Raw genomic sequence first — 20,140 nt, forward strand, 5'->3', positions numbered from 1 at the left:
GTATTATTATAGGCTGGGTGAATTGTCATTATCTGTTCATCCAAAGCCTGAGGGGTTAATTACACCTTTATTAGGGCTGATCTAGAAATAAAATGTGATGCCTATGGGGATTGGAACCATCTAGATGGTTCCTTGGCATCCCTTCCCCCAGAGGCTGCTATAAGAGTCACTTGTACTTGTTCAGAGCAGCAGAGCTTTAATGAGCCACCTACTGTTTGCACACCCTGTGCCAGGGGCTGCTGTGGAAGATAGAGCCAGTCTCTAACCTCAGGGAGCTGAGCCTGGGGGAAGGTCTCCTGGAATCAGGTTAGCAGACCATGTGACTGGAAGGTTGGTCAGGGCCTTGAACGGTGACCAAGAGGTTGGCACTCACCCTAGCAAGCCACAGGGAATCAAAGGAAAGGTTTTGAAAATAATGGTAATTATGAAAATGACTTCCGGTCTGCCAGGGGCTCTGCTAAGTCCTTTCAGTGTACCCTTTTATTAAATCCTCTTTCTCTCTGGTACCCTGATCGGCTTCATTTTGCAGATGTGAGAACTGAGTCTGTGATGGGTTCAGTACCTGCTCGGCATGACCCAGCTGTGGAGGGGCAGAGATCAGGGTGTTTAACCCTCACATTTCTTACCAGAGCTGTGATTGGGAATATGCTTTTTAGCAGCCAGAAAGCTAGGTCGGTGTGGTACAGGGAGAGGGTGGGGGGAGAGTGGGTATCCGTGAACAGAGGTGACAGTGTTGGCTGTCCTGAAGGAGGAGGCAGTGGGTCTGAGCTGGGAGAGGGTGAGAAGGACCAGATCAGTTTGGGGGAGTGAGGGAGGAGGTTTCCCGAAGGACTCAGATGTGATGCAGGGTTCAGAGGCCCAGTAAGGAGGTCATTCATGCTTCCTGGAGAATTCAGAGGGAGGCCAATCGGTGTGGGGTCTAGGGAAGTGGAGGGCAGGTTGAGAGAAGCTGACAAGGCTGGGGGAGGTGGTACAGGGAATGCCATTCCCATCTGAGGAGCAGTGCTGGACAGACTGTCCACATTTGCTCCCTGACCGACAGCAAAATAAGAAAAGTAAGGCCAGTGCACTGAGTGGCCCATGACGTCCATTTCGATGTAATCCATCTTCGTTTTTTAACGTTCTTTAACGTTTCTTTAGTCTGAGATGATGGTTTTTGGACTCTTCCGGGGGTTAGAACATTCCTTTTATGAGATGCAAGGGGTGGTAATTGTTTTAACATTGTATTTGGCAAGACAAGAGGTCAGAGGTCCTATTTACTGTGCCTGTTTCCATATTATGCTACCGTGTTGTTTTTATGGATGAAAATTGAATGGGTTCCCGAAATTCCAAATTGACGAGAACCTGGCACTCAGGAGAGAGAGGTCCTGCAAGAAGGTGGTGGCATATGGCCTTTGGAAAGATCTAGGTGAGTGGGAGCCCTTGGAGTGGTTTGGGGAGCCAGCAGAGCAAGTAAGAAAATCACCTTTAATCTCAGCACCCAGTGATAAGCTCTGGGAGCATGTAGGGGTTACTTCCAGGTCTTTTCCTGCTCTTGAATTTTTTTTTTTCTGTTTTTGAATTTTTAAAAAATATTCTAAAATGTTTGGAAGTATAGAAAGTGTGGGAAACAAAATCGCAGACACCCATGCACTCGCTTCTCAATGTAACATATATGGTAACATGATCCTATTTGCTTCTCTTTCCTTCTCTTTTCTTTTTCTCTCTCTCTTTTTTTCCCCTAGAAATAAAATGATCCAGGTACAACAGGGGCCAGGAAAGTACAGGCCACAGGCCAAACCCAGCCTGCCCCCTGTTTGTGTACAATCTGGGCGCGAGGAAGAGCTTTTTTTCTGTGGTGGACACAGAAATCAAAAGAGGAGTGATGTTTTATAATGTGAACATTCTATGAAATTCATGTCTCTGTGTCCCTAAGTAAAGTTAACTGGAACACACAGCCATGCTTATTCATGTATATATTGTCTGTGGCCTTTTTCAAGCTACTTTGAGAGAAGTTGAGTAGTCGAGAGAAGCCTTAAATATTTGTTCACTGGCCCTTTTAGGGGAAAAGTTTGCTGAATGGCTAAAGGGACCTGCCCTGTCCCCAGGGAGAGCCGGCCTCCTGAAGGCTGGGTGTGTCCTGCCCACCTGTGCTTTTATGCTTTTCCTACATATGCAAAGGCTTCTAAATGCATAATAAGGCATTGTTTCAGACAAGGGATGGATGTGGAGAAACTGCACACATGCCTGTACTGTGGAACTGCCCCCCCAACCCCACTCCAGCAGCACAGTAAAAATGGCCGCCCTCTGTGGGCCCTAGGGTGGGCCCTGCAGCCACAGAGCAAAGGGCCGCAGGGGGAAATGCTGGAATAGAAACATCGCACACCCAAGTTCCTAGAAATCCTCAGAGATCAAAGGAGCAAAGAGACTTGGGGACAAGAGGGGACTTCAGGCCAGTTCATGAGTCCTTGGAGTGAGCAAGAAATCCAGAGTTTGGGGCGCCTGGGTGGCTCAGTGGGTTAAAGCCTCTGCCTTTGGCTCAGGTTATGATCCCAGGGTCCTGGGATTGAGCCCCACATCGGGCTCTCTGCTCAGCAGGGAACCTGCTTCCTCCTCTCTGCCTGCCTCTCTGCCTACTTGTGATCTCTGTCTGTCAAATAAATAAATAAAAAATCTTAAAAAAAAAAATCCAGAGTTTTCTGGAAGCCTGGGAATTCCTTGAAAGCAAGGTGCACGGGGTGAGGGATAGGAAGCGTAAATTATCAAGGCAGTTGTGGAGGGGGCTCGAGAAGAGGGGCCTCAACAAGAGCCGGTGACACTTTACAGATGCTGGCAAGTTTGTAGGACTTCCCTTGGATGGCTGCTGAGGCCAGCCAGGGGCCAGGGGACAGACCCCCACACTCTGCTTTCTGAGAGGCCCCTCCCGGGATCTAAGTGAGGGGAGCGCATGTCCTTGGCTCTTCCCTCCAGCTCCTGAGTGCCAGCAGCCTGACCCCTCCATGGCCCCTCTGGAGAGTGGCTGTGCCCCCTACCAAATGCTCTGGGTGGGTGGTGATGGGTGCCCTGGCGGTGCCCCTCTCCCAGCAGACCCACCCCCAGGAACAGTGGGTACCCTCCCCTGATTCTGCACCACGTCCTGAACTTAATGACCACTTGAACTCTGATCCCAATTCTATTTGAGAGACAATGGGTTATCACAGTTCTAGGTCTCAGGACTCCTTCCCTTCCCCACACCCAGCATCATGGGAACAAAATGTGATACCAAGCGAGGCCTCCCTCATCTCTTTGTGCCTTGTTGATGGGGCTGCGAGGGGACCTGGAAATGGAGAGAGAGGCCAAGGGCAGGGAGGAAACTCAGCTTCCTTGTTGACTTGGACCCGTTGTTTTCTCCCTGCTCTGTGCGTGGAGGTTCCCACCGTGGGGCAACCCTTAGGTTCACAGATGACGGGCCCGAATCCTGCCTTCTGCATTCCTAGGTGTGTAGTCAGGGTTCTGAACCTGTTTCTTCCTGTTAGAATTGTTTCCTACTTTGGAAAACAGCCTTAGGATAAAAATACAGTATATGGCACAGTCACCATCCCCAGATCTGTTTCTCTGCATTTCCTGATGGTCCATTTTTTAATTACATACAGATATCCAGTTCTAGTGCTATTTGTTGAAATAACTATCTTTTGCACCATCAATTTACTTTTGCACTTTTTTTTTCCCCAAAATCAATTGACCATCTATGTGGGGTACTATTTCTGCATGCTCTTCTGTTCATTGATCTATGTCCTAATGCTAATACTACGCTGTCTTGATTACTTTAGCTCTATTTCAAGACTATAAACTTTGCCTTGAAACCAGATAATGTAAGTCTCCCAACCTGTTTCTTCTTACTCTAGATCGTCTGGTTCTTTTGCGTCTTTTGCCTAGCCACCTAAATTTAAAATTGAGCTTGTCATTGTCTTCAGAAAGCCTGCTAGGATTTTGTTTGGGATCGCATTAAATTTGGAGATGGGTTTGGGAGAAATCCATCTTAACAACACCGAGTCTTCCCAATCCTTGAATATGGTATATCTCTTCTTCATTTATTTAGATTTTTTTTTTTTAACCAAGTCTCTCAGTGACATATTTTTAGCTATTAGTCTTGTACCTCCTTTATTAAAAGTAGTTTTGATGCTCTTTGTTAATTACCATGCAGGGTGGGACTATTACCCTACTTGCAAGCTAAGAGCCTAGCCTGGTAGTTTCATGGGTGCCGGTAGAAGATAGGAGACCCAAGGGTCAGAGACAAAGGATTATGCACACATGAAGCTGGAGCTTCATGTCTACATGGGCCCCCTTTCCCCTCAAGTTCCTAGGGTAGTCACAGATGGTCTGTTTTAGAACATAAAATGATCATTCCCTTGTGTTTCCAAATTACAGCTTCATGTCCCTGACAGGATCTAATATATAATCTAGGGGTCAGCTGTTCTGTAGGCTAAAAATTACACAAAGAACTGGAATTCAGTTTGCTTTAGCATTAAACCGTTAAGTTAGAAGCTGGGAGATCATTTAGAATTTGAATTCCAAGTTGTCAAGTACCGAAAGGTAAAGGGAGTTTTCAAGTTATGTGTATCAAATAGATACACACTTAAAGCTTTATGCCCCTTTTAATTTGTTGAGGGAAAAAAAATGAAGGCTGTTATGTCATATAGCCCTGTACTAATTTAATAATACGGTTCTTAAATGTGCAGAACCTTAAGTCCTGAGGTCAAATTTTTGGGAAAAAAGAAATAGCTTGTATTTTTTGAATGAAATAAAAAATAGGATGAATCTAATAATACATCAGAATATTTAGGTTTAGATAATCACGGTTCCCTCTGGAGTGCTATCATTAGAACTTATATACCCTAGAGAAGTATGATTGATGTAAATAGTATCTGTACTGAGGATAAATACACAGAGTGCTGAGTACGAAAAGATGAAACGTTCTCCAGGCACAGATGTGAAAACATCTCTAAGTTATATTGCGAAATAACCAGCAAATGTACCCTATGCGCTTGTGGTTTTCAGGTCTGTGGCTATCACGTGTGTCCTCTGATACCAGGTGCATTGTGGAGAGAGAAAGAGGCTTACGTTATACATGGTGATGAACACTGTCTTTCTAGAAGGAAGCTCGACTCCTTTTTTAAAGCAGCTGTAAGCGAGAGATGGGAGACCTTGAGCGTCCCCTGTCTGCATCGGCTGACGGTCTGACGGCGCTATCCCTCTATCTTTACTTTAATGTAATTAGAGTCCGTTGTGCTTTTATCAGGGGCTGTATGGGTTTCCTGTTGCTACTGTAACAAATGACCATAAATTCGGTGTCTTAACACAACACAGATTTATTATTTTACAGTTCTGGAGGTCAAGAGTCTGATGAAACCTGTGTCCCTGGGCTAGAATCAAGGTGTCAGCAGGACACTATTCCTCGTGGAGGCTCCAGGGCAGGCTCAGTCTCCTGGACTTTCCTGGCTTCTAGAAGTCTTTGACCCATGGCCCACGCCCCCTTGCTCCCTTCACCACAGCACCAGCTCTGCCTTCTCTAACCCTCCTGTCTCCTTCTTGGGATTACATTGGACCCACCAGGTCATCCAATGTAAACTCCCCATCTCAGGGCTCTTGATTTCATCTTGCCTGCAAAGTCCCTTTCACCACACATATGACCTCTTGAGAGGTTTGAGGGATTGAGACCTGGACTCTTTGGGGCCCGTTATTCTGCCTACCACCGGTGGGTAAGGCTCAGTCATTTCTAAGGAACACCTGTCCCCCTTCTCCCAAAGACAGATGACCAAGAACTGAACTGGAAAAAGTACCCAGTGGGAGGCAGGAGACCTACCAACTTATCAGTGCAATATTTTGGCAAACTCACTCTTTATTTAGCTCACTGTTACGAGCAGATAATAAGAGTACGGATGTGCTTCATTAACACACACGAAGATAGACACAGAGCCATCATAGTTGGACTGCTGCGTCTGGAAAGTTCTAACAGTGTGAAGATTCCATGGCCTGTTGCCATGGTGATTTTACCTTTGGCTCTTCCTGCTGTTTACCTGGCCACTCCCGTGGTGGGGATGGGCAGGGGGGATGGCGGGGACCAGTCTTTTGGCCCTCCAGGATGGGGGGCTATGTTCCCTCACCACTGATTTGTTACTAGGTCCACTTTTTGAACTTTTCCGATTCACTCTCTGTAGCCATCTGGTAATTTGGGCCGCCGTTTCTGATTTATTGGTTTCATTTTCTGACTTATTTTTTTATTTCCTCCTCCTTTCCTATGTGTTCAGGGGGCACAATTCATGCTGAATTCTCATACCACCTATTTATATTTTAATTTTTCTGTTAGTTTTTGGTTGTCACAATTATTCTTCATTTGGTAAATAGTGCGGTCATCTGTGTCCACCCCTAGCCCATCCCCTTCTTCAACGAGAACGTCTGATGATAAATGTTTCGAGAACTACTGATGATTTTTTTTCTATATGAGTTTGCGCACACACACGCACACACACACACACACACACACAGAAGGTAAAACAGTATATCGGTTTAATCACATAGACAACAAATGTACTTCAGCCTAAGGCGTCTAGGGTAAGCCTGTGTGGTGAGGGTTTATATTTCTGGGCCTCTTACCTCTAGATTGCTAACTCCTCTATTAGGTAACACGGGATACCAATCCATTTCTGCAGTTAGTTTCTTGGGATGGAAAATCTCAATTATTTACACACAGATATGATTCCATGTATTTCAAATAGGCTGTTTATTACTTTTCCATTTTGAAATCATCACGGATATATAAGCAGTTGCAAAAAGAGTACAGGGAGGTCTCCCTGTACCCTTCACCTAGTTTCCCTGATAGTTACGTCTCAAGGTTACTATTTTGTGATATCCTCCAGCATCGATACCCTCCAGCCATAAACCCACGGGGAGCACGCCTCTAGTTAGACAGGGTGAATTTATTTTTTATTATGCCAGTGAGGGAGAACATACACCACCGGGAACCACAGGACATCTCAGTCTTCATGAATATGGTAGAAAAAATACCTGCTATAGGATTTAGGCTTTGATGGGGGTGCTTTGGGGGGAAGCCTAAGGAAGTGAGGTTCACTCTAGCTTGGCTGCTGTTAGAATGTGGAGCGATTTTATGATGAGGGATCTCCACACGTGTCTTTAGGGAGAGGAGGCAAGCACGAACATAAAGCTGTCATTGTAGGGAAGCAGCAGTCAGTCATTTCAGCCAAGGCAGGAGGGTGTATTGGTATTTTGTGGATGGCACAGCGACTTGACTTTGGCCACTTGCTTAGGCAAAATTATGACATGGCCTTGTTTTGTCTCACTTTAACCCGGTAAACTTGTCTGAGGCTGGTACCCTAGAAGATTCTGTATGTCCAAAAGGAGAATAACGTGGCACGTCTGTGAATGCCAGGTTGGATTCTGGATGCCAAGGGCTGCTGTCATCCACTCTTTTCTCTCCTTTTCTGCAACCTGGTACCTGTGTATGTATGATTCCGTGCCTTTTTAAAAAAGAGAGAGAGAGAGAGTGACAGCGAGAGAGGGAACACAAGCAGGGGGAGTGGGAGAGGGAGAAGCAGGCTTCCTGCTGAGCAGAGAGCCTGATATGGGGCTCGATCCCAGGACCCTGGGATCATGACTTGAGCTAAAGGCAGATGCTTAGTGACGGAGCCACCCAGGTGCCCCAGTTCTATGCCATTTTATCACATGTGTACATTCACGTAACCACCACCACCATCAAGACACAAGACTCTATCAACACCAAGAGCTCTCGTGCTGCCCCTTTATAGCCACACCCACCTGACATGCCTCACCCCCCACTACCATCCCTAACCCCTGGCAACCGCTATTCTGTTTTCCATCTCTAGAACTTTGCCACTTTAAGAACGCCATATCAATGGAATCATACTCCATGTGGCCTTTTGCTACTTGCTCCCCCCACCCCCCGCAACATAATGCCCTTGAGATCCACCCAAGTTGTGGAAATCAGTCAATAGTGCATTCTTTTTTTTATTGTTGTGTAGCATTTCATGGTATGTGTGTTTATTTCCTGTTGTTGCCACAACAAATGAAAATTTAGCAGCTTAGGTCTATCTGACCAGCTTAGTCAGAAGAGCATATGACTCTTAGGGTCGTGAGTTCAAGCCCCACGTTGAGTGCAGAGCTTCCTTAAAAAGAAAAATAAATGAACTTAAAAAAATTGAACAGCTCATATAACACAGAGCTGCCATCGGACAGTTCCGTAGGTCGGAAGTCTGCCATGGGTCATGGGTCTTGCAGCACTAAAACTGAGATGTTAACAGGTTGAGTTCTTTTCGGAAGGCTCTAGGGAAAAATCCGTTTCATTGGCTGAACTCTGTTCCCTGTGGTTGTAGGACTGAGGCCCCCTTTTCTTGCTGGCTGTTAGCGGAAGCATGTTCCCAGTTTCAAGTTAGAAGTCACCCACATTTCTTGGTTTGCGATCTCTTCTTCAGTCGTTCCTTTCATGCTTAGAATGTCTCTTGCCCCTTCCATCGTTGTACCCTTCTGCTTCCTCTTCCTCATTGAAGACTATTTCCCCTGGATAATGCAGGATAAATGCCCATTTCCTTACCCTTGATTCTGTCCGCAGAGTTCGCATGTAAGGTAACGTATTCACAGGCTCTAGGCATTAGGAAAAAGTGTGGACGTCTTTGGGGGGCTATTTTCCGCCTCACACACTGTGGATGGACCACAGTTTCACCGTTCACCTATTGAAGGACATTTTGACTGTTTCTGGTTTTTGGCTATTATGCATGTTATGAACATTGGTACAAAAATGTGTAAAAGTGGATTATGCTCCATTTCCTTGGACGGCATACTTTTTTTCACTCAGTGCCATGTTTCTGGGTGTGCTTCATGTGGATCTTACAGAACCAGGTCCTTCGTAGTGTCACTGTGTGCCATGTGAACTGAACCCCCTTAATCATACCTTCTTCCTGGCTCTGTCGTATCCCACCAAATGACTGTCCTGGGGTGGGATCATCCACTCCCCTACTGGTGGACACTTAGGTTGCTGCCAACATTTTGCTGCTACAAACAGTGTGGCAGGAGACATCTGTGAGCGGATCTCCTTGTGCGAGGATGAAGTAGTTCTAGATTGGACGTGGGGGAGGGAGTTCTGGTCCTAGAGCGTGTGCGTGTGTCAGTTTCCACTAGCTCTTGTCTAACTGTTCTTCAGACCCATTCCACTCCACCAGCAGGGATGAAAGAGTGCCGTACATCCCTGTCAACATTCGGAGTCACTGTTCTTTTTTATTTTTGCATGTCTGAATGGTGTGAAATGGAATCTGGTAGTTTTAATTTGCATTTTCCTGGTCACCTTTGAGGTCCAGCACACACATATCCCCCTGTCTCCTGTCTCCTTTTTCTATACTCGTGCTGACTTCTTTTCTCCTAACACCAATATTAGAGGTTGCTGCCTCCCCCTGTTTTTAAGCATTAAGATCTGGGCAGTGCAACCCGACAACTGAAATTTGGTGTCTTGTCTGAAATTACAGGATGTTCCTCAGGCCTCCGTGTTTCCATGGGAACAAGTAACAGTCATCCTTCATGATTAGGTGGTATCCATGGCAACCAAGCCAGCAGCATTTGAATGAAACCGATTTTATTTTATTTATTTTTTGCAAACGCATCAAGGTTAAAATGCATTTCTCTGGCTGTGGCTTCCAGGAATGGGAAGACAGCCTGGCTTTCCTGGTAAAATGGAGATTCTCTTGACCTCGTGGTGGAAAGGGGGTTGAGGATCCGCTTGTCCTGTGGCCTGGTTTTGTAGGTTGGGAGCCCTGAGGTCATGTGGAGGTCACAGTGGGAGTCTGAGCTGAGGGGAGACTCCTGGACCAGTGCTCCAAGGTCTAGGGATGCCAGCTTCATGCTGCACAGTGTTAGGTCACTTACCCTGTCCGGGATTCTGTACCAGCTATGTTGCTTAGACCTTTGGGGAGCACAGGACCTGAGCCTCCCAGTGTCTGCTTCCCCAGATTAAAAAGAAAGTCTGCTAAATCAAAAGTCAGAGGCATCTATGTTTTTGGTCAAGGGTCAGGCTAATCGTAGGCAGAATTGGGATGGGGGCAGACAGTCAACTTTCTATATTCTTTGCCGGTGTAAAATAAAAGGGTTTGTTTTTTTGTCTTTGCTCTTGTTTTGGTGGCTGAGAAATGGAGATTGTCACTGCTCTAACCCTCCCTGACTCATTGGATTGCTGATAAATCAGGAGCTCAGAGATGGAAAGTGGCTGGCCTGGAGTCACACAGCAAAGGCCAGGTTGAATCCTGTCTCCTAGTGACAGCCTTGCGCTCCTCCCCTGCCCCCGGCTCTGGCAATCTTAGTCTTCTGTGAAGTCCTCAGTGTGGTTTTAGGGGGGCAGTTTAAGGAGCTTCAGCACGTACTCTTACTTCTGACCAGGCGGAACTTTAGAGGAAGTCATTTTGCCCCTGCAAGCTCAGTCTCCTCATCTGGAGAATGGAACTGACCATAGCTGTGCAAGTTGTTATGTGGGGACTATTGGAATGGGTCCAGAACTTGCCTTCTTAGTGGGGAGTGATACTGTCCAAAATGGGGGGAAAAATTGGTTCTTGAAAGGGAGGGGGCAAAAAAATTCTCACTCATTCTCTGTATGAAGCCCAGTATACGTACAATACAGAAAGATAGCTACTGGATATGTGGTGTTAAAGTTTTATGGGGGGGGAGAACTAGGGAAAAAAATGTCTAAAAAGACCCCCCAGGAGAAATGGTAATGAAGAGAAGGTTGAGAGATGCTGGCTCCGAACTCAGTGGTCCACGAGGTTTTTAACTTGGGGTTTCGAGCCTGTGGCGGGCTCGGGAAAGCCGTTTGGGGTGAGGGATTGAGAGGCAGCCCTGCCGGGCTGGCCCAGACCGTGCCCCTGAGGACCGGATGTACAACATGGCTTCTTTTCTGGCCTGACCTCCCCATCCCTCTACAAGCGGAGGCTGGGGCTTGGGCAGCTGAGATCCCGCCCGGAGCATCAGTCAGGGTCCAGCAAGAAGCAGATGGCACTTATGCTAGGATGATTGGAAGTGTGAGCGGGCGTGGGGGCTCACGGAAAGGAGTGCAGGACCCCAGAACTCATGATAACTGGGGGTGATCTACCGAGGCTTAGGGAGGGGAGGAAAGCAAGCGCTCAGGAGACAGGCTCATCTTGATAGTAGCTGGGGCCATCAGTAGAGGGAGGCAGCCAGCCAGCCTGGGCCACTCTCCCTCCCCTGATCTCCCCGCCAGGGCCTCCCTCCCCCCCTGGCCTAGCCCAACTATAGAAGTTGGGGGACCCAGAAGCTCGGTTGGTGGGTCCCCTGGAGCAGAAGGCAGGGTGGAGAAAAGTGGAGAATGGAGCTGGGCCCAGTAGAAGCTACCTGGAAAGGTACAAAAGTCCCCTTCAGTGTCCTCTGGAGGGCCGGGAGGCTTGAGAGGTCAGGCAGAACTGGCCACTTTCTGCAGGAGGGAGAGCTGACTCCTGTCCTGGTCCTGTCCTGAGGCCCTCGGCTTGCATTTCTACCTTCTGACAGGGAGGGGGCATGGCCAAGTCTTCTGAATGAAGTTTAAGGTTATTTTGGGAGCACCTGAGAGAGTCTTTGCTCTAGACCTATTGGGTTAGGGGCTAACAGACAAGTTCCTTTCCTCTGCGCTCAGCTTTCTCATCTGTAAAATACGTGGTTGGCTCAAGCAAGCCCTGAGAACCTCCTGGCCCAGGAGGCAAGAGGCGGTATTCTGTCCAGGTTGCGGGGACATCACTCTCAGAAGGGAGGCAGCCTTGCTGGGCTCCTTGGGCCTACAGGGGACTCTGTGCATGTCTTGCTTGGAGCCACGATGGCCCACGTGCCCAGGAAGGGGCCGTGGAGCTGTAACTCTGTGTGTGTGTGTGTATGTGTGTGTGTGTGTGTGTGTGTGTGTGTTGGGGAGGGAAGGACATTCCCGAGGGGCTTCTGGAGGCTGACCACAGTGCCTCACATGTGGGTGGGACACAGCAGTTAAGGTGGACACGCAGGTGCAGGTGATGGGGGGGGAGGTGCTCGGGGTGGGGGGAGGTGAAGGTAGACTGGGGAGCATAAGAGATTTCCTAGGGAAACCTCCAGAAAGAGTGGGTGTCTCCTAGAGTGTGACTGGCTGGGACCATGGAGGAGGGAGGAAGGTTCTCAGCAGGAAGCACCACAAGCGAGACACCGAGGCCCTCAGAGATTGTAGTCACTGGGCTGAGGAGGAACCGGTGGAGGAAGCTTCCTGGAGGAGGTGGCCCGGGCTGGCTGTGCACATCTGGGCCTGGTATCGACCCTTGCCTTAGGTCTACCGTGCTTAGACTCATCCCTGTGGGTGGTCCACCTCCCCCAGGCCCAGGGTGGCATTGCCTGCTGGGCCATCAGCCAGGGCTTGGTACTGGTGCCCTTCCTTGGGGGGTGATGGGCTCAACTCTGGCCTTCCACATGTCTGAAGACCTCTGCCTAATCTGGCTGCAATGAGAAGAATGGACTGGAAGGTGTAGACATTGTCCCAGTAGCCCTTTCCTCCCTTCTGGGAAAGCCTGCTCCTCGCTGTCATCTGTCCTGTGTATGTGCACACGTCCACCTGTCCTCACGTGGACGTGTCCCTGGGGGATGAGTCTGTGTGGTACGTACACACATCGATGTGGCCGTGCGCGTGTGGAGTGAGAGTGCACACGATGAATGCCTGTGTGTGCGTGCAAACCAGGGAAATCTCCGCCCTGTCCTTATTCTTCCTTGCGAACCAACAGGCCTTTCCTGAGCACCGCCACATGCCAGGCTCCACGCAGGGCACTGGGGACATGGAGGTACAGGCAGATTGGGCATGGGCCTTAGGAGTTCCACGGTCAAGCAAGGGGGGACACACACACAGACACACAGACACATGCACTGGGTGCAAACGTGAGAACATAGATTGGCTTGGCGTGGCTGTTGCCTGTAGGAGCCGGAAGGGGCGCACAGTGAGGTGCACAAGGGTCTCCAAGGGTCTCCTCTGGGGCCTGCAGGATGGGAAGAGCCGGAGTCCTCTGTGGGGGTCCCAGCCAGAGGCCTGGGAAAGAGGCACTTGGAGCTGAGCATGGCGAGCCTGGTGTGGGGAAGAGCCAGCCGGGAAAGCGGATGCCTTGCACTGACCTGGGAGCTTTTGAACAGACATGCTCAGGTCATGGCCATAAGTTTTAAATGAGCCATCACCATTTAAAAATCAGAATCTTTTATATTTTAAAAAAACTCAGATTTCCAGCTTCTCTTGAATCATGGGAAGCTGTGGCTGCCCTGGGCCCCCTGTGGCTACACTGAACAACCAGGAGGCTGCTACCCTTGATCCTGGAAACTGCCAGCCCTGCACTGCCATCAAGTGTAAGGCCTCTGGAAAAGTAGGTCCGAATTGGAAGCCAGGGATCACGGATTCTCGTGTTTGTAGGGACTACTTGTATACCTCCAGTAACAGGCAGCTCCTTATGTCACAAGATATATGATTTGAAGTGCAGGTTTTAGGAGACCTTTAAAAAAAAAAATGGGGTAGGATACCTGGGTGGTTCAGTCGGTTGGGCGTCTGCCTTCAGCTTGGATCGTGATCTCAGGGTCCTGGGATTGAGCCCCACGTCTGGCTCTTTGCTCAGCGGGGAGTCTGCTTCTCCCTCTTTCTCTCTCTCTGTGCTCTCCCTTGCTCTCTCAAATAAATAAATAAAATCTTTAAAAAAAGAAAATCTTTTTTAAAAGATTTTATTTATTTATTTGACAGAGAGAGATCACAAGTAGGCAGAGAGGCAGGCAGAAAGAGAGGAAGGGAAGCAGACTCTCTGCTGAGCAGAAGCCCGACGCGGGACTCGATCCCAGAACCCTGAGACCATGACCTGAGCCGAAAGCAGCGGCTTAACCCACTGAGCCACCCAGGTGCCCTAGATAAATAAAATCTTAAAAAAAAATTGGGATACATATATATATTACATAAAAGTTGTCATTTTAATCATTTTTAAATGTACAACTTAATGGCATTAAGTATATTCATGTGCTGTATATTATATGTTGTGAGACCATCAGCACTGTCCATTTCCCTCTCTTTCCCATCACTCCAAACAGAAACTCTTATCATTAGCCGTACCCTCCGCCCTCAGCCTCCGGTCACCTCTAGTTCCGCTTTCCATCTCTAGGAGTTTGCCTAAGAGGTGTTTTGTCTAAGTGGACTCATACAATATTTGTGTCCAGCTTTTGTCACTCAACTTGTTATCAAGGTTTGTCCATATTGCAGCGTGTATCAGAACTTTTGTTCCTTTTTTTTTTTTTTAAGATTTTATTTATTTATTTATTTATTTCACAGAGAGAGAGATCACAAGTAGGCAGAGAGGCAGGCAGAGAGAGAGAGAGAGAGAGAGAGGAGGAAGCAGGTTCTCCGCTGAGCAGAGAGCCCGATGCGGGACTCGATCCCAGGACCCTGAGATCATGACCTGAGCCGAAGGCAGCGGCTTAACCCACTGAGCCACCCAGGCGCCCCACTTTTATTCCTTTTTATGCTGGAGCCACATTCCGTGGTACAGACCTCCCACACCACATGCATCCATTCACCTGTGGATGCGTGGTTGGCTTGCTTCTGCCTTTGGCTGTTAGGAATAACACTGTTCTGCACATTTGCATACAAGTCTGCGTATGTGTCTGTGTCCTTGTTTTCAAGGCTTTGGGTATATATCCGGGAGCAGAATTCCTAGGTCATGCAGTCATTCTGTCTTTCACTTTCTGGGGGCGCCGCCAAACTACTTTCCACAGTGACTGTACCATTTTATGGGGACCACTTGGGAATGACAGGAGGGCCTGACTAAGTGGCCTTGTATGTCCGTCCTCACCCCCTCTCTCCCTCTGTTTGACAGAGTCGCCCCAGGAAAGGCCAGGCTCCCGGCGCAGGTCTGCCCGGAGCCTGTCAGAGAAGAGCCCCAGCATGGAGCCCTCGGCCGCTACACCGTTCCGGGTCACGGTAACTATCTCTGCGTCACCACCGCCACCTGGCCTGGGGTGCTGCTCTGCGACCCCGCGGGCCCCCTTCCTGGAGCCTCACGGACCGGGAGAGCATCCAGCCTCCCTCGTTCTAGGTATCCGATCGCTCAGCTGCTCCCACTCTCGGTGGCTCAGCCTGCGGGCCACGTGGGGGTCCCATCCTGTGAGGGAGGGGGCAGACACAGAGGACAGACAACCCTGCAGCTGTGGGGCCTGGAGCAAGCTGGCCGGGGGAGAGAGAGAGAGAGTTGTGTGAGGCCAGATAAACACAGCCTCCCCTGTGCACGCGCGCACCATGCTTTCTTGACTCTTAGGACGGTTTTCATTTTTACATGGGAATATCTCTCTCATGTTACAGCCTGCGGTGTGTCACAATTTCATTGCTGTGTTTTTTTCTTTCTTGGAGAGACATAAAAGAATGCTGTATCTTAAAACTGATGATGTCTTGGAATTGACAAAACACAACATACATACTTTAGTTGTTGATTCTCATAGGCCCACCGGCACGCACCTTTTTCTTACAAACCTAAATAACTTTGTGGAGATAGAACGCGGTGACCCTTGATGTCTGACTCTCTGTGTCCTTGCCCAGCACGTACGGTTTCACATGCCTTTTCTTCCCCGTTCAGCGTGTTACCATGTGCTCCTCTGTCCCGAGCTCCGTCAGCCCCTGGAGGAGGAGTAGAGCCGGGAGAGTAGAAGCCGTGGTCTCTTCTCCTGGGGGCTCATGGTCTGTAGCGAAGCTGGATGTTTGATCGTGAGCTCATCCGTCCATTCATTCAGCAGTTTTATGGCCTGCCAGCTGTGTGCCAGGCCCCCCCCCTTTTTAAAAATGATTTTATTTATTTATTTATTTGTCAGAGAGAGAGAGAGAAAGAAAGCACAAGCAGGCAGAGAGGCAGGCAGAAGCAGAGAGAGAAGCAAGCTCCCCACCGAGCAAGGAGCCTGATGCAGGACTCGATCCCAGGACCCTGGGATCATGACCTGGGCTGAAGGCAGCGGCTTAACCCCCTGAGCAGCCCTGGCGTCCTGCCAGTCACCATTCTTGGGAGTGGGGCACACTCCCAAGAATGGCCATGAGAGCACCAGGTAGACAAAGTTCCTGAACTTATGGGCTCACATTCTGATGTTCAGGTTATGTGCTGTGATGAAAAACATGCTGCTGTGATAGAGGAAAACAGGAGGGCTTCCTGGAGGTGGTATGATCGAGAGGTGGTATTTGTGCTGAGGCCCAGTGGATGAGGAGCCAGTCCTACAGGGAGCAGGGGGAAGAGGGTTTTGGGTGGAAGGAACAGAGAGGGCACAGGCCCAGCTATCACGGTGAGTGTAATATCAGGGTTCCAGGTGAGTTAAGAATGACTAGCTATTCCCTGTGCATTGGGAAGGGTTTCCCCCAGAGGCTGACTTTTTTTTTTTTTTTTTTAAGATTTTATTTATTTATTTGAGAGAGAGAGCATGAGAGGGGGGAGGGTCAAAGGGAGAAGCAGGCTCCCTAATAAGCAGAGAGCCCAATGCGGGGCTCAATCCCTGGACTCCAGGATCATGACCTGAGCTGAAGGCAGTTGCTTAACCAACTGAGCCACCCAGGCACCCCAGAGGCTGACTTTTCACCTGCGTCCTGAAGGGTCAGTGGAATTTGGATAGTCAGGGACAGTGAGAGAGGGAGTTCCAGGTAGGGGGAGCAGCAGTTGCAAAGGCACAGAGGCACACGAGAAATGGATGTGTTTGTGGACCGGCGAAATGTTTGGTGGGACTGGAGTTGAGGGGTGTGGAGGACAGGTTAGGGGGTGAAGCTGGGAAGCTGGGTGGAGTCTGGCTTAGGTGGAGTGTCAAGTGCCAGGCTAAGGGATGGGTGTGTCCCCAGGGCAACTGATTCTCCCACCTGTCTGTGTGCTATAGAAATGCTTGCAAAATACATTTTTAGGTCCCTTCAAGATCTCAGAGCAGGGGGCCAGGGGCAGAACCTGGATATCTGCATTTTCACAAGCATCCCCAGGTGGTGGTTGAGAGCTTCAGGCTCTGAATCAACCTTGGGCCACAAGGAGGAAAGGGAAGCCCAGGCCGAGAGTACGTTCAGGGTCCCTCCCCTGGGTGTGGCGAGGGGGGGGGCTGGGAGAGGGTCTCCAGCTTGCAGGGAGGACCAGGACGCTGACACCTGGGTGACTCTGACTCCGGTCAACCGCAGCTGAGGCTAAGTCCTGCCTTCCCCAGGCCCTTGGGGGCTACAGCCACTGGGGCCGAGCCTTCAGGGGCCTGAGGGAACAATGACTAATAATAACGTGGCCACCTGCCCTGTGCTTCCGGTCTCACATTTGTGATCTCTTTTAATCCTTGAGACAGCCCTCAAGCTGACACTTTGATCACCCCATTTCACAGTCAAGAAAACTGAGGCTCAGAGAGGGGAAGTCACTCAGCCAAGCCCCACATGCTAATAAATGGTCGAGCCAAGATTGGGACCCAGCCTGTCTGACGGCAGAGTGCGAGCGTGCTGTGAGGAGGAGAGCTGTTTCCCCCGCGCCCTCCTGGAACCTCTCAGTGTGGCCTTTTCCCTGTGTCCCCTTGTTTGGCTGCTCCGATAGAGGCATCATCCCACCTTGACGTGGCTGTCACTCACAGGTCTTTAACTGTTGGGTAGCCTTGTTGTCTTCCCTGCAGTGGCCTTTTCGCTCTGTGTCCTGGTGCGGAGCCCACATGTGGGCAGAGCCAGCCCCAGCCCTCTGAGCCCCCCAGGCCCAGGAGTCATTGTCCTACCTGCTCTGCCAGGCTCTGCAGGCCTGGAGACATAGTCCCTTGCCATCTTCCCCACTTCTCACAGCAGCCCCGAGGGGAGGGACCACGAGCAGCTCCATTGCACAGATGAGGGGACTGAGGTTGAGGGACGTGAAGTTGTTTGCCCCTTGTCACACCGCTCCAAGGGAAGGAGCCAGGCATGGATGCCAGTACTGTTGGACGCTCGTGTATTGTGTCCTTCTCTATGCACTTTGGTCCTTTTCTGTGTGCGGCAGTTAAGTAAAGAGATGGGAGTTTCTTTCCCTCCTTTTTTTTTTTTTTAAGATTTATTTATTTATTAGAGAGAGCATGCATGTGAGCAGTGGGGAGGGACAGAGGGGAGAGGGAGACAGAGGGAGAGAGAAATTTCAAGTACACTCCACACTGAGAGCAGAGCCTGAAATGGGGCTCGATCCCACAACCCTAAGATCATGATCTGAGCCCAAAATCAAGAGTCGGACGCTTAACTGACTGAGCCATCAGGCACCGCAAGGGATATGAGTTTCTATCCTGGGTTGGTGTTCACAGTTTGAAAGTGTTGGAGAGCTCAGAGGTAGGGATCTGTGTTCAAATCCTGGCTCTTCTGTGACCTCGTCAGTCACTCAGCCTCTCTGAGCTTTGCGTCCTTATCAGTCAAGTGTGGAATGTCCACCCTTCCTTGGAGGACTGTGGTGGACCTTCGTGAGTCCTGGCGCATACAGGCCCAAGTCTGACCCACAGTAGACACTTAATACAAAAAATCCACTGCTGTCTTTGGAATTGTGTTTCCCTCTTTGGCTTTAGAACAGTATAGATCTAGGGAGAGTCAGGATGGAAAGCAGAGGACAGGGTGTTTGGGGGAGGGTGGGCAGTGTGCCTGGCTTGAGTATTGGGGACACTCTTGTACCCAGACCCTGTGAAGGACCCAAAGCCTACCCTCTCCCCCTACCCCGGCTTACACTTGCTCACAGGCGCTCCCACAAGCCACATCCCTCGTGCTTGGCTGACTGCTGCTCTATGCAGCCCCCCGAGGGAACTCAGGGAACATGGTTTTGCCTGGGGGAGACAGGGGAGACAGCATAGGATATATTGAATAACTGGTGTCTTCGCTGCCATCTGAAACTCGGATGACAGATGTCACCACCTCTTACAGAAGTGCCCCTTTTCTACCAGTAGTTTAATGAAGAAGCAACATGTTGTGTTGTTATCGTCTTGACTTCCTCCATGAAGACTAGAGCCTGGGAGGGCCTGGGCTTGTGCAATCTCACTGTCCAGCTGGGAGTGGGCCACTAGGACCGCATGGGGCTGGGGGGCTCGTGTGTGCCCTGAGGGCTGTGGAGGACCCCGGATGAGGGTAGGATGGGAAAGGAAACTGGAAGTAGGTGACCAGATGGACCTCCTGCCCATCTTGGGCTGTCAGCTCTCGGGCTCCAAAGAGGTGCTGAGGCCAAGATTCAAACCCAGATCTGTTTTCTCTGGACCAGTAGGGAATCCTGGAAAGGAGAGAGGGGCAGATAGGGCAGGCAGGCAGCAAGCCGGGGGGGCCCATATCGGCACAGACTGTCAGGCAGAGTCCAGAGGCTCTGCATGGGCCCATCTCCCTTTCCGAAGCCCAGGCACCCTTAGCATAGTAGTGTGCTGCCCCTGTCACCGGCCACCCCGTGTTGGGAAGTCATGGTTTGATTTGGGGGGAAAGCAGTGGTGATGGTTCCTGGTCTCCCCACAGGTCCCCTCAGCCCACCACCTTCCCCAGACCCAACTTGCCCTGGTGTAGGCTGGGTCCTTCCCCTCTCCCGCCTCTGCCCCCCAACCACCCACCCCTCCCTTCGACCTTGAGGAGAGCTGGCAGGGCTGGGGTGTGGGAGGTGGCAGAGGCTCTGGGAAACTTGACAGCCAATTGATTCCTCCTCGGGAAGTTGAAAGTAGAGAATCGTGTTTGAAGGTTTAGCTGAAATTAGGTCTCAGGGCTATTTTTTGCAAGATGGAGAAGGAGAAGTGTCAGGGAGGGGAAGGCCCAGGGGGTTGGCGGAAGCTGCAGATAAACTCAGTGCCGGCTTGATTGCAGATGCTTCTAGAAGGGGGTCTTCATTCCTTTCAATCACCCACTTTTTTTTTTTTTTTTAAAGATTTTATTTATTTATTTGAGAGAGAAACAGTTGAGAGAGAGCATGAGCGAGGAGAAGGTCAGAGAGAGAAGCGGACTCCCCGCGGAGCCGGGAGCCCGACGTGGGACTCGATCCTGGGACTCCAGGATCATGACCTGAGCCGAACACAGTCGTCCAACCAACTGAGCCACCCAGGCGTCCCTCAATCACCCACTTTTACTGGATGCTCATTCGTGCGCACCCTCGCTGGGTCCTGGAGCCGTGATGGAGGTGTTGCTGGGGTGCTGTGGGCACCCAGA

General features: G+C 49.9%; 1 protein-coding gene across 6 annotated transcripts in view; it reads left to right on the plus strand.

Moving 5' to 3' along the window:
* DAB2IP (DAB2 interacting protein) overlaps positions 1 to 20,140 on the plus strand; it is a 188,514-nt gene that overhangs the window by 70,731 nt on the left and 97,643 nt on the right. For all 6 annotated transcript variants that reach the window (XM_047699366.1, XM_047699364.1, XM_047699374.1 and 3 more), the window contains exon 2: positions 14,865 to 14,968. In XM_047699366.1, coding sequence (XP_047555322.1) covers positions 14,865 to 14,968 — 104 coding nt within the window. The remainder of the gene's footprint in view (positions 1 to 14,864; positions 14,969 to 20,140) is intronic.

The sequence above is a fragment of the Lutra lutra genome, chromosome 13 (genome assembly GCF_902655055.1).
Source record: "Lutra lutra chromosome 13, mLutLut1.2, whole genome shotgun sequence".
NCBI classification, from domain to species: Eukaryota; Metazoa; Chordata; class Mammalia; order Carnivora; family Mustelidae; genus Lutra; species Lutra lutra.